This window comes from Lichenostomus cassidix, chromosome 2 (assembly GCF_008360975.1).
Source record: "Lichenostomus cassidix isolate B80296 chromosome 2, HeHo_3.0, whole genome shotgun sequence".
NCBI classification, from domain to species: Eukaryota; Metazoa; Chordata; class Aves; order Passeriformes; family Meliphagidae; genus Lichenostomus; species Lichenostomus cassidix.
Window position 1 is genome coordinate 148,106,567 of NC_139482.1, and position 13,573 is coordinate 148,120,139.

The 13,573-nt window shown below is 49.7% G+C and overlaps 2 protein-coding genes and 1 long non-coding RNA gene across 7 annotated transcripts in view; 1 reads left to right on the top strand and 2 right to left on the bottom strand.

Moving 5' to 3' along the window:
* Positions 1 to 240: 240 nt before the first annotated feature.
* LOC146442485 (uncharacterized) lies at positions 241 to 4,517 on the bottom strand. Its single transcript, XM_085053668.1, has 3 exons — positions 3,464 to 4,517; positions 801 to 1,184; positions 241 to 555 (listed from the first exon to the last, which is right to left on the bottom strand). The coding sequence occupies exons 1-2, from the start codon at positions 4,260 to 4,262 to the stop codon at positions 868 to 870; spliced, it is 1,116 nt and encodes a 371-aa protein (XP_084909794.1). The 5' UTR covers positions 4,263 to 4,517; the 3' UTR covers positions 241 to 555; positions 801 to 867.
* A 1,055-nt stretch (positions 4,518 to 5,572) lies between these two features.
* LOC146442486 (uncharacterized) lies at positions 5,573 to 11,209 on the top strand. The gene is made up of 2 exons (XR_014850287.1): positions 5,573 to 9,538; positions 9,578 to 11,209. It is a non-coding gene; the product is annotated as an uncharacterized LOC146442486 (long non-coding RNA).
* Positions 11,210 to 11,347: 138 nt separating this feature from the next.
* SLC45A4 (solute carrier family 45 member 4) overlaps positions 11,348 to 13,573 on the bottom strand; it is an 80,951-nt gene continuing 78,725 nt past the window's right edge. For all 5 annotated transcript variants that reach the window (XM_085053663.1, XM_085053665.1, XM_085053662.1 and 2 more), the window contains exon 8: positions 11,348 to 13,368. In XM_085053663.1, coding sequence (XP_084909789.1) covers positions 13,006 to 13,368 — 363 coding nt within the window. In that variant the 3' untranslated portion in view covers positions 11,348 to 13,005. The remainder of the gene's footprint in view (positions 13,369 to 13,573) is intronic.

Consider the following 13,573-nt stretch of genomic DNA (forward strand, 5'->3'; position numbering starts at 1 on the left):
GTGCTGGCTGACAGCAGCCAAGCGTGAGCCAAAGTGTGCCCAGGTGGGCAAGGAGGCTGCTGGCAACCTGGCCTTGTGTGTCAGCAATAGTGTGGGCAGCAGGACCAGGGCAGTGATTGTCCCTCTGTGCTGGGCACTGGGGAGGCCACACCTCGAGTGCTGTGTGTAGATGTGTGCTCCTGATAAGGTGTGATTAGGGAGAGATTACTCTGTGTGAGTTAAGATGCTGAGGAGACCAACTACCAAAGTCAACAACAGGGATTTTATTTAACAATAAATGTGGGGTAGGGAGATAAAAAGGCATGGGAAAGAGGAGAGTGAGAAGAGGGGTAAGATCAGGGGTGGAGCGGAGGGGGGAAGTCATCAAACAGAAGAGTCCAAGACACTTGGCTCCACTGGCATCCCATCGGTCCTTCCTGACCCTGCACTCCTCAGCAGGGTGGGTCTCGATGGTTCTTGTGGAGGTGCAGATGCAGAGCCCAGGTCGTTCTTGCGGGGTTAACACCTTGTCCAGTCCATGTTGTGGGTAGCCAGGGCGGCATTTTCCTATTTGTCCTGTGAAAAGAGCATGTGGCTTCATTAGCCTGTATTGCTGAGGCCCAAGGAGCATTTCTCAGCTTTTAATAAAGCCTAGGGGCAGGGTGGGGATGCACACCAGCAATGCTTTAGCTGGGCCTAAAGCCAGCTCCTGTGGGTTTCTACAAGGCAGCACTGCAGTCCTTACTGAACCAGCTCTCCTGGAGCAGGCTGCCTTGCTGTTTGCTTGGGTGTGCTGGGCTGGGGCTGGCAGCAGGACCTGCCTTTGGCAAGTGGTTGCCTCATGGTGATAGTCATGTCCGGGGATGGTCCTGGTGCTGGCAGCCGGGGTCACTCCTCCCGCTGCCCCCTGAGGCAGCTGAAGGAGAAGAGCCTGCGCAGAGCCCGCCGGGCCGTCTTGAGGGTGGAGCGCCATGGCCGTGGGGCCGGGGGCTGCGGGACAGTGGTAATGCCAGCGGGGGAGGAAGCAACAGTGCATGGCTGGGGCTGGGCAGGCACCGTGCAAGGCTCTGCCGGTGTCCCAGCCCCGCAGGGCTTTGCCTGGGGAGGGGCGGCCTGGGCATGGCCAGGCTCCATGCATGCTGTGTTCTCTTCCTCCACAGGATTGTCAGGCAAGGCACAAACCAGAGACATCATTGTGTGCAGCAGTGCAAAACCTGAGGGCAGCCCCCCCCTGCTGCGGGGGAGGGCTGCCCTAGAACTGGAACACGCAGGATGGTCATTCCATGGTCACGAGCTGTGGGGCTGGTCAGACGCGGTTCTTGTAGAAGCGTTGCAGGTTTAGAAAGGCAGCTGTTTGGTTCCTGGTCTGCATGGTGTTTTTATTGAGGAAAACAGGGGAGGAATGGGGAGACTGGGGAGGGGGAAGGGAAGGCAAGGGAGGGTGCAGGTTCCATACGAGCCCAGAACCAAAGAGGCTGTTCCGGATCTTGCTGGGGATTTTATCTCTAGGGATGGGGGGCGGTCCTGACTCACATCCAGTCAGAAGGGGTCAGGGGGGCGGGGTCAGGGACAGGAAGGACACACGTTACAACAAATCCACTTTTTCTCTTATACAAAAGGAAAAAAAAATTTTCTAGTTCAGAGTCTTTTGGAGCTGGTAGAAATTTCTTCAGTAGGGCTGGAGTTGAAGCTGCTTGGCTGAGGTCAGGTATATCTTGCTGCTCTGCTGCACGACGGGGCTGTGCTGTCTGCAGTGCCCCCCCCAGCTTTGACATGCAGGGAGAGGGGCAGAGCTTACACACAGCTGGAAAGACACAGGGATTTTTGGAAAAGCAAATTTTTAGAGAGCATGGTAGAGGGGCTATTTGGGGAAGAAGAGGGTAGAAAAAAAGGGGGTGAGGAGTGATTTTTTAAGGGTGATGGTACAAGGGGGGGACTGGCAAGGCGCCTGAGAGTATCGGTAGCAACTCAGCGTCTTTTTTGACGGGATGCAGCCTTGCTAGTTACCTCCTTATCAGAATGGGAGGGAAGAAGGGACATGGGAAGGAGGAAAGGTATTAATAGGGGTAAACAAAACATACTGTAACTCGAAAAAGGGTTTTAACTAAAGAAAATACCTTTCTTTTTTGAGGATTGGGTGGAGAGGGCCTTTTCCGGAAGCCCTCTCTAGCCCAATTCTCAAAATGCAACACTTGTTAATCTGTCTAAGGTTAAAATAAAAAAAGAATTAGCTGGGTTTTAAAACAGAGCCCTACACCCTGCCGTGTTCTATGACTCAACCATTTACACTTTTGCACCCCCTCCCCTGGGGGGTGCCTTTAGCTATTCACACGTTTCTCACCCCCTCCCCTGGGGGGTGCCTCCTAATCACATTCATACAAACATTCACTCCTCCTCTGCTGCAAACTACACCTTTAGCAGAGGTCCAGGGTCGGAAAATTTCCCTGAATAGGCACTGTAGGCGCTATCGGCTCACCCCCAGAGCCTCTCTTACTCTTGGGTAGACTTTTGCCGACTGACAAGACTGGTCACCGCTTTCCGGTCCCTTACAGTCTTCTTCGTCACTGTTTTATCCTCAGCAACTCAATACAGACTTCACAAGTTTTCTACAAGTCCCTTCAGGGTCCTCTTCTTGGGACTCGCCTGTGTCTTTACAGAGTCTCACAGCTCACGGCCACTGCGTGTGCTGCACAGCAGAGATGGTGTTTGGCTGTGCAGAGTTGGTCTCGCCGGGGGAGGGGCGCCCGCGACACAAAATGGCGGCTCACAAGATGGCGGCGCCCATGTGCGGGCCACGCGGCCAGGGTGGTCTCCGTCTGCAGCGCAGGCAGCGTCCCGCCGCGTCGGCGGCTCCCTGCCGTGCGTTCGCCGCTCCGCCGCAGCCCCGCGCGGGCTGGCGGGGAGGCGTGGGCCCCGCGGGCCGGCGGCCAGCTCGGCCCGGCCCGGCGCGGCCGCACCGCTGGCCCCGCCGTTCCCCGAGCACCGCCGGCTCCCGCCGCCCCCCAGCTCCCGCGGGCTCCGCTGCTCCCCGGCGTGTCTAGGCAAGTTCTTACCGCTGCCCGCATTCTCCACCATTTGCAGCAGTGCAGAACCTGAAGGCAGCCCCCCCCTGCTGCGGGGGAGGGCTGCCCTAGAACCGGAACACGCAGGATGGTCATTCCATGGCCACGAGCTGTGGGGCTGGTCAGACGCGGTTCTTGTAGAAGCGTTGCAGGTTTAGAAAGGCAGCTGTTTGGTTCCTGGTCTGCATGGTGTTTTTATTGAGGAAAACAGGGGAGGAGTGGGGAGACTGGGGAGGGGGAAGGGAAGGCAAGGGAGGGTGCAGGTTCCATACGAGCCCAGAACCAAAGAGGCTGTTCCGGATCTTGCTGGGGATTTTATCTCTAGGGATGGGGGGCGGTCCTGACTCACATCCAGTCAGAAGGGGTCAGGGGGGCGGGGTCAGGGACAGGAAGGACACACGTTACAACAATTGTGTCTTCAGGCAGAGCCGTGGGGAGAGGCTCACTGTGCCCTTTGTCACAGGGATCACTGTGCAGGAGAGAAGCTGCTGCCTCTGCTGCGTTGTTTTGCAGTGGGAGAGACAACGCGCTCTCTGGCTCGCTGTCCCTCTCTGCAGCCACTTTGCTGTCTGGGAGCTCTTCTTCCTGCCACTTTTCCAGTAGCTCATTCAGAAGAGCACCACAGGACAGTAAGGTGTCTGATAACAGTTCTGCCAGCAGGTCAGCAGGTGCAATCTCTGCGTTGTTTTCTGTCTCTCCTGCAGAGCCTTTGGTCACGCTGGAAGTGCTGTGTGGCACCTGGGGGCCTGCAGCTGGTTCCAGGGTGACACTTGAGTGATCTGTGAGGACACAGGTGGTCTTGGCGAGGGTTTGCTTACGCAGGGAGGAGAGGATGTCTGCAAATAGATCTCCTTCTATTTGATCACCATCCTCTTCCTCCAGCTGCTCTGTCGGGGTCTTCATAAGGTGCTTGAAAGCATCCTCAGACCCTGTGCAGAGCAGCTTGCTGTGGGGAGAAGCTGCTGCCTCAGCTTCTTTGTCTAGCGGCAGGAGAGACAACATGCTCTGTGGCTCGCTGTGTCTCTCTCCTGCCGCTTCTCTGTCAGGGAGCCCTTGTTGCTCCCAGTTTTCCAAAAGCTCCTTTACAGGAGCGTCACAAGACAGGGAGTCATCAGAGAGAGAGCCCACTTTGGCCAACAGCTGGTCAAGAGACACAAGCTGTGAGTTGTTTTGTGTCTTTCCTGCGGCGTCTTTGGTCCCGCTGCAAGTGCTGTGCAGCATCGAGGGGCCTGCAGCTGGCTCCAGGATGGATCCCTGAGGACGCAGCTGGATGTCATGAGTCTTTCTTCCTTTTCCAGGGAGGAGAAGATGGCTCTGAACTGCTGTGCGTAAATTTCGTCTTCCAGCTTCTCCATCTCCTCTCTCTTTCTCCGCATGAAATGAATCAAAACTTCCTCATTGTCTGGGCACGGCTGCTTGTGACACGCAGTTTGCTTGGTTGGCCGAGGGGTTCTCTCTGTCTCTTGGTAGACACCTGATGACTTGAGGGTGCTCAAGGTGGAGTTGACAGGCCTGTTTACATGCAGATACGAAGTGAGGGGTCTAAACAGGTCTGTGCAGGTGTTGTCACCATGCCCTTCCTGCACCTTGGGGAGCTTCCCTGTCTCGGTGTGTCCCAGGCGCCTCCTCGCCAGTTGGGTCCCTGTGTGGAGCAGCACCCTGTGTGGGTGGCACGGGTGGCAGGCGATGGCCCTGCCTTGCCACAGACCCATGCCAGAGTCCTTCCGTTCTCCTTGCCAGGGAAGGTGTTTCCTGGGCCCTGCCAGCAACCATAGTGCCCCATGGAGAAGGTGGCACAAGCTGTTGGTGGCCACTGGCCCCAGGGCCCCCAGGCCATGGTGTCCCTCTGGGAGGAGACCTAGAGGCTTCTGCTGGTGGCAGATAGGGCAGCTTGACTCTTGCAGAGGCTGCTCTTTCCATTAGAAGGCTGAGCTTACCTGGAAGTGCCAGTGACAACTGAGGGCCATGGAGACATGGCAGGTCTGACACGGACAGTATTTGTGCCCGTGTGACACTGCTTGGGGGCACTGAGTGCCCGCTCTCCAGGCTGCCCTTCCATGTCCTGGATCTTGTGGGGCTCCTGGAGAGCACTGGTCTGGGGAGCAGTGTCGGGCTGTCCCCAGGATTGGACATGAAGGTCATACAGGTGAGCTGCAGTGCTGCCTGTGGCTGCCTCTGGGTCACCTGTGGGAAGCAGGAGGAAGCGCGGGATGGAGGTGGCTGTGTGGGCACAATGTCCCCCACATGTCCCCAAGCCTGGCCCTGGCTCCAAGGCAGATGCTGGCCATGGCAGCCAGGCTGGGCTGGGTTCCCATCTGCTCTCACTGTCCCTGGGGCATTGCTGTTCCTGGGCCATCCCAGCACCAGCTCCTCCCCAGAGCAAGGCCTGGTGCCAGTCCTGGCTGTCTCTGTCCCCAGGCCTCCCCCAGGTCCCACCGCAGGCTGTCCCTGAGGAAAAGGCTGAGGTACTTAATGCCTACTTTACCTCAGTTGTCAATAGTCAGACCAGTTATCCAGTTGGTGTGTGGTCACTAGCGGTGTCCCCTGGGCCCAGTCCTGTTCGGTCTGTGCCCTGCTGATGGGGACAAGGGCATCGAGGGTACCCTGAGTACTGAATTTTTAACGACACCAAGTTGGGTGGGAGTGTCGATGTAGGGAGGGAAGGAAGGCTCTGTGGGGGGATGTGGACAGGCTGGATGGATGGTGCAAGGCCAGTGGGATGAGGTTCAAGAAGAGCAAGGCCTGGGTCCTGCCCTCATGTCCCACCAAGGCCTGCAGTGCTCCAGGCTGGGGGCAGAGTGGCTGGAAAGCTGCCCAGCGGGAAAGGCCCTGGGGGTGCTGGCCGACAGCAGCCGAGCGTGAGCCAAAGTGTGCCCAGGTGGGCAAGGAGGCTGCTGGCAACCTGGCCTTGTGTGTCAGCAATAGTGTGGGCAGCAGGACCAGGGCAGTGATTGTCCCTCTGTGCTGGACACTGGGGAGGCCACACCCTGAATGCTGTGTCCTGCTGTGGGCTCCTTACAACAAGAAGGACATCAAAGTACTTTACCAGCTCTGGAGCACAAGTCTGATGAGAAACAGCTGAGGGAGCTGGTTGGGCTCAGTCTGGAGGAAAGGAGGCTCAGGAAGAACCTTTTCACTCCCTGGTAGTTGGTTGTAGCCAGGTGGGGGTTGCTCTCTTCTACCAAGTAACAAGCACAGAATCACAGAATCAACTAGGTTGGAAAAGACCTTGGAGATCATCAAGTTCAACCTATGAACAGGACAAGTGGAAAGAGTCTCAATTAGCACCAGGGGAAGTTTAGATTGGGTACTAGGAAGAGTTTTTCCATGGAAAGAGTTGTCAAGCATTGGAAGGGATTGTCCAGGGATGTGGTGGAGTTGCCACCCCTGGAGATGTTCAACAAAGAACTGGATTTGGCATTCAGTGCTGGTCTACTTAACAAAGGTGGTGGTTGGTCATATGCTGGACTTGATCTTGGAGGTATTTTCCAGATTCACATGGATTCTGTGATTCTGTGATGATTCTATGAAAAATAAATCAAGCCCCAGGTAGGCACTGACTTCTTGGAGCTGCTACTACTCATTCTGATGAATTTCCTTTAGGAAGAATCACAGACCAAATGTGTCAAGGAAACTAGATATCAAATGGGACAACTGAACTCTTCACTGCACATTTACCCATCAAGTGGTTATGATGTGGCTCCATCCTTCCCCTCTCATTGTTCCCAAGAGGTTGGTGAGGTTGGATGGGAAATGATTTCTTTGGAAGCTACTTGTGGTTATTGAATCACAGACTCGCAGATGAGTGGGGAGAGTCTCAGCTCCTGGTGATGGCATGAGAGGTGAGAGATTGTGTGACAGCCACCACCCTTTGTCACAGCAGAGCCTGCAGCTGGGGACACACCTGCCCCATGTATCCCTGTTTTGCTCCTCCACCTGTGCTCCCTCTGGGTTACACCTGAACCCTGCAAGTGTCAGGTGAGTTTAGAGCCATCTGTGAATTGGAATACCTGGATTTATGCCAGGCAATGTTTGGCAGCAGCATTTTTGGAAATATTCATGAAGCTCTGGAGTGCAGGTGAGAGTTACTTGCCTTGCACAGCTCAGGGACCAAGTGTCCCCCAGCTCACCTTCCCTACAAACACCACAGGGACACAAACCACCAACTCTTACTGAAATGTTTATTAAGATCGAACTTCGGAACAACGGATTGGAACACAATGCCTTGTGGAGTAGAATATTTCTAAATTGATTTTTTTATTTTCTATGCATAAATGAAAAAAAAATCAAGATTATACAAAAAGAACAGAAAGTGCAGAACACAATAAAACAGTTCTCATGCAACAATTTTTTTAACCTTTAAACAGGAAATAAGCTCAACAGTGTAGAAATAAAAATCATACATACATTATGTCGTCTACGCACTCAAACATTCATCTGTGACATCACTTTTCTTTATCCCTTTTTCCTCATAAAACAACATTATGTGTTTAACACATGCTTATAAACATTGCTAAACTCAGCAAGAGCTATTATAGTGCCCCAACTTAATAAGTTGATAAAAAAGTAGTTGTCATATGGCCAGTTCACAAAGGAACTAAATATTCTCTTTTTTTTATTTTTTAAATTTTTTTTATTTTTCCCCACTATGAGATGCCTATATGCAGCTTTCTAGTAATACGAGGCATTTAAAATAAGCTGGTCATTTGGCTACTTAAAGGGCTTAGTGTTCATGTTACATCAGGAAGAAACAAATTCACATTGGGAACTGCCAATTTGTTGAGAGAAAAGTCTGGATTTTGGGATTATTTATTACAATTTGGCTGTTGCTAAGGATTGAGTAGGTGCAGAGTAAACAAGGTGACACCAAGTTTGATTAAATGCTACCAGAGCTTCACCCCAAACCTCCAAATTTAAAAATAAATGTGCCAGAGCAGGTCAAATTGAAGCATGTCCTGCATTTTCCCTAAAAATTTTAGCAGGTCACAAGGGCATCAAAAGCCCTTTAATTACAGCAGATGCTCTCTTTTGGTGAGGGATGTATTTGTCCCCCTGGACACCCCTTGTGCTCCCTGGGGCGAGGGAAGCTGAGGTGGAAATTCAAGTGAAGCTGCTCAGGTTGAGGAACCAAACCTAATTGGTCTTCCAGGAGGTGATTTTAATTTAAATGACAGAAAAACCTGGAACACCTTGATGAGCAGATCAGCAGGTGTGAACGCCACGTCAGGAAAAGGAATTGAGCCTTTTTGTTGTTTTCTAAGGCAGTTTCCGAACTGCTGAGCCTCAAAATCAAACTCCAGTTGGTATTTGAGCTGCTGCAGCTCCTTTGGATGCAACATGACAAAGAGAAAACTTTGGGTAGCTCCACATTTTTCCAAATGACCATTTTTTTGACGTGCTTTACAAATGTTCAGCTTTGTCATTTAAGGAAGGAAAACACCTAAAGGACTCTCTGGAACCATAAAGTTTCTGCAAAGAAAAATAAAATTTGGTATTTCTTTCACACAGTCATTAATAACATTTCTGTGCAACATTTGGTGTCTGTTACATTTATTTGGCCTATTCAAAGGAAATGAGGACAAAACAGCTGCAAAGAAAACCAACTTCTCTTTCACGACAGATGCCGAAGCTGCTACATGTGCTTGGAATATCATGCAGGAGTTCATTTGTTCATTTAAATAAGATACATATTTATATGTATATTGTCTTGCATCGGACTAGGATGAGGAAAACCTGGAAGAACTCAGTTGAAAACATTGTGTTGTACAGTGAGAGCAACACACAACTCCCAAAGGTATTTTGGCCCTTGCAGAGAGTCTGGAAATGTACAAACACACAGTACAGCCACACACACATATCCCTAAAACCCCCAAATCTCAGCACCTGCCTCCTGTGCTTCTTCCTGCCCAGATGTCCCAGCTCTCCCAGGAACCAAGTGTGACTTTCTCCACCTTTGCTCATAAGTGTGACCCTGACCTGTGTGGCTGTGAGACCTGGCAGCCAGAAAAATCCTGCTTTTTGTGGTGGTGCTGGAGGAAGCCACGCTCAGTCTGGACCAAGGGCAGGGGATGCATTCTTAATGATGGAACTGAGGTTTAATGAGGTACCTGGCAAAAAGCACCGATGTTGCTGCTGTCACTCCAAGTGCTGGAGGGTTCAGATCAGATGGGAGAGGGATAAGAAAGACTCAGTCCTTGCCTGTGAGGAAAACCTCACAGTCTGTTCCATCCTGGGGTCTGAGTGCCAGCATTGGCATCAGCAAGAAAACCAGCAGGGTAAATTTGCACCTACCTCCTTTTCAGACTGATGTGCTGGGAATATTTCAGAGCCTAGAAAAAGGCTCCAAGTGAAAGGGGAAAAGGATATCATGTGTTTCAAGGACCACAAACCGTTGTTGGATTTACTGGCTTCCTCCCTCCTGATGATGAACAACCCCTATCCTTCCACAACTGTTCGCAGCCAGTGCCAGCAAACCTCCAGATTTGGGTTATTAAAAGGCTATTTAGGCAATAATTTGGGACTTGGGTTATTAAAAGGCTATTTAGGCAATAAATCTCTATGAAAGTCATTGAACCAGCATGAAGAGAAACATTCATAAGAAATTATTGCTTCTGGAGTCTGAAATTGCCATCCACAAACAGCACAGATCTCACTGGACTCTTGGAATAACCCAGCAGGGCCAAACCCACACTCCACCTTTCTGAGGGCTAAAAGTTAAAGCTTCTCTGCTCTCACATGAAACATCTTGGATGTGCAGCTGATCACCACAGCCCTCGAGGGTCTGAGTGCCAGCAGTGCCTCGTGTCACACATCACTGCTGCAGAACAGGTTGAAATTGTTTATAGTATTGAACAACACAAAATTGAACCACTAAACCTTAGTCCTACTGCGCAGAAGGCCCAATGGGATGACTTTGACAGAAATTAAAAAAAAAATTATGCTTGTTGTCACCAGGAGTAACAAAAAAAAAGCCACTTCAAAACTTTTTTCCCAAAAGTTCTGCAATAAACACATAAAACTGCACTACTTTAACTGTGGCAAAAAAAAAAATCATTTCTGTATCAAAAGATAAGGTAACAGACAGATGAAGAAATAAATCATTGCCCGCTCTACCCTGAGAAGTCCCAGGGCTAGAAAGAAAACTCTCACATGCAAGGAAAAGCCCTCGGGAGACTTCAGGGGGTGAAGCCAGTGCAGGGCTTTCCCAGGCTGCCCCAAGGACAGGAGGAGATGCTTTGGCTGGGGCTCCGCAAGTTAATTCTTCTGGCAACACTACAGATACTTCAGTACATTTACAATGAAGAATTATTTCCTCTGCCTTTACCAAGGAGTGAAATCAGCTTCCTGCAATGGCACTCGTGTATTCCTGTGCTATGAGCCCCATAAACAACTCCAAACATGGATTTTAACATCCAATTCTTAGAAATGAGGCCATGCCAAATGCTGTCCGTGACAAAACTGGCCCTGCCCTGCCTTTACTTGAAGCCTCTGGGCTCGAAATGAAAGGTCCTTCTTCCCTCGTTGCCCTTCCCTGGCTGAGAAAGCTCCATAAACGTGGGTGAGCTCCCACCCAAAATGGTTTCATGTTTCCTCTGTGGGGTGTGAAGTCAGAGGGAGCTTCAGCCTCTCCTCCCCTTCTGCAGCTACTTGGTCAGAGCCATGGTGCACAGAAAGAGATCTTGGCTTAGAAAGTGCAGTGTGGAGTAATGAAGATTTGATCCAGGCTGGTCCATGGAACCCTTGGAAAAAGGGTGAGGCTGGTACTGGTCAGAAGATGCAGGTTTTTAAACTGTTGAAGAACCTTTCCAGCAGTAGAGATTAAAATAAGGAGTAGCTGACAGTGGTAATTTAACCAAAAGCAGAATCTTCAAGGAGTTTCAAAACTAAAATATTAAAGCCACTTTAAAATGTGTAACTCAGCATGTAACTTACATGAATGCCAGTTCTAGGGTGAAACACAACACTTGTCTCTCACACATGAACATCACCAGAATATATTAAATGTAACTGAGATGATAAAATTCACGGCAGAATTTCAGTTAAAGAATTTCTCACAACTGCTTTCTTCAGTAAGGTTTCACACTCTTCAGTAGTATCGCTCCCCTGGCTGAACACAGTTCACAGTATGTGTTCTAAATAAAAGAATATTCACCATAGAAAAAAAAAAAGACTTCCTCAAGACACTTGGAAAAACAAATGCAACCCCTAAGTCCTATGTGATTACATGTACTTCAGTGCTCTGTGATGTCACCAGCCTAAAAACATTGTCATCCTTGATAGCAGAGGCCATAGGCATTGACTGAAAGCCTTCAGAGAAACCAAGAGATGCCACCTTCAAATACACCCAAATCCATCTCATTAAAAACTGCTTTTCATTTTGAAATATAGCTTCTTTGTCTGAATGCCTGGATTGCAGCATGATTGACACAGGCATCTGCAAGTCTTGGAGGAGGAGGAGTTGGAGGCAGCAGGAATCTCACACAGCACTGTTTGCCTGTCCAGCACACGGATTTTGGCAGCCTGGGGGGCCCAAGCCAAAATGAGTCAACAGCATCACAAACACTTCTTACAAATGACAAATGGAAGTTTGGTTTCAAAAGTTGCTTTAAATGGCTGCTGGATAATGATCCAAAACTATTTTAAATCAAGTTAGTACAACTCTTTCAAGCTCTTTCCAGAAAAATATCTTTGCACTGCAGCTGTGTCCTGAATCACGGAAGGGGACATGGAGGATGCGCTGACAACATTGGTACAGCAGCTCAGAAGAGCTCTGGCCTACAATTCCTCCAACACAGGGACTGGAACAGCAACATTTGAATTTTAAGGCCTAAAAACTGTTTCTGACACAGATTTTTCTACACCCAGACTATGCCATAAAGTGACGGAGGTAGGCCTTGGGTTCTCCTTGTTGTACTGACCCCGTGCCTTTACCTCGGCTGCTGCGTTCCCAGCCAGGAGGTTAAAGGATCATAAAAAGTGCAATTAATCAATGACTTCCTTTCCCTATGGAAGAGAATCCGCACGCCCCCTCCCACAAAGCTGACCCTAGAGACACCCTTTCTCCATGGCAGCTTCATCCAGAGATGATCAGGTTTAAATGCCAAGAAAACCCCCGAGTTCACCAGCACGTGAAACTCTCAGCTAAGAATTGTCACAGCGTATTCCAACGACATTCATAAAATGCAGCACTTGTGATAAAAAAACCTGTGAGTGCTGGTAACCTCTCCCAGCTGCTGCTCCTTCCTTCTACAGCTGACATCCAGCACCCAGGGTCACGCTCTCCTGATGAGCAGCAGATCTGGGAGTGGTTGTGGATAGTATGACTAAAAGAATTCACGACAGTTTCTTAGAAACCGCAGTAATTGCTTTTTTTTTTTTTCTCGAAAATAATTGCAAATAAAAGGATTCTGTAGTAATTGCACTAACAAAAACATGAAGTCTAAAATTAACGTAGCTGTCAGACCAGAAATATCATGCTCATGAAAAAAAATCGATCGATGTCTAAGCATTTGATTCAGTTATTACGCTAGTGAAATCTGAAATGTTCAGACAAAAAAATGGCAAGAGACTATAGGTCAAGATAGCTTCCATTTTCCGTTAGTTTAAAAACAGCCGAAAACTTAATTTTTCTAACTGCTAATTGTATACACTGTGAAGTCTCATGCAGATTAATAAAACTTACTCGAAATCTAAATGTATTCTTAATAAAAAAGTGTTCAGAAATGACGTTTCTAAGTTGTAGAGAAAGCAATTAGCATCAGAGCGACCTGCTCAAACCTAGAGGAAGAACTACAGAATTTCATTTACATTTTTGCACGAAACTGCCTTTTCTTCTGTAAATTTTAGCTACAAGTAGTGAAGGTCCTAATTTGCTTTCCTGGAAAAAGAAAAAAACAAAAACCACAACAAAAGTTCTTGATCCTGCACCTGCACTCCTTGGAATGTGGGTGAACGAGCGGCAGCCTCACACGGCTGATTCGCCCTCCGGCTCCACTGCCGCGGCTCCTTTGCGCGTCAGCTTCAGCACCGTCGGCTTCTCCGTGCTCGCGCCGCTGCCCTCGGCTGTCTCTGGAGGACCCAGTCCCTTCTGCTCTTCCTTTGGCTCTTCGTTGACTTCGGGGTAAATCACCAAGAAAGTGGCTGTCAAAAAACCCAGGAAGGATCCCACCGAAGCCACCATGGGGATGACTCTGACGGTGCCCACCGCGTCCACCACGCCGCCGAGCGCGGAGGCCACGAGGATCTGGGAGATGTAAACCTGACACGACAGGATGGCGCAGTCGATGCCAAATCCTCGCTTCGAGTTCCCGGGGCTGTGGTGAATGTACTGCAAAAAGACAAGAAATGAGGTAGGAGGTAAAACAGTGGATGAAAGCAAATATCTAAACACCACTTGTTTCAAGGAACTTTCCTTGAATTTCTCAGCCCCTGGTGAACTTGACATCATCTTTGTGCATCACCATGGCACAACTCCAGAGCAACAGCTTCCTTATCTGCACATCAACAGCCCTGCTGCATGAAGCAGGTACTGA

Coding starts and splice junctions, on each gene's coding strand:
- LOC146442485 (XM_085053668.1), bottom strand. CDS start 4,262: ATGCTGCACAGCACTTGCAGCGGGACCAAAGACGCCGCAGGAAAGACA. Junction 1,185..3,463: donor GCCTCTCCCCACGGCTCTGC/CTGAAGACACAA, acceptor CAGGTTTTGCAC/TGCTGCACACAATGATGTCT.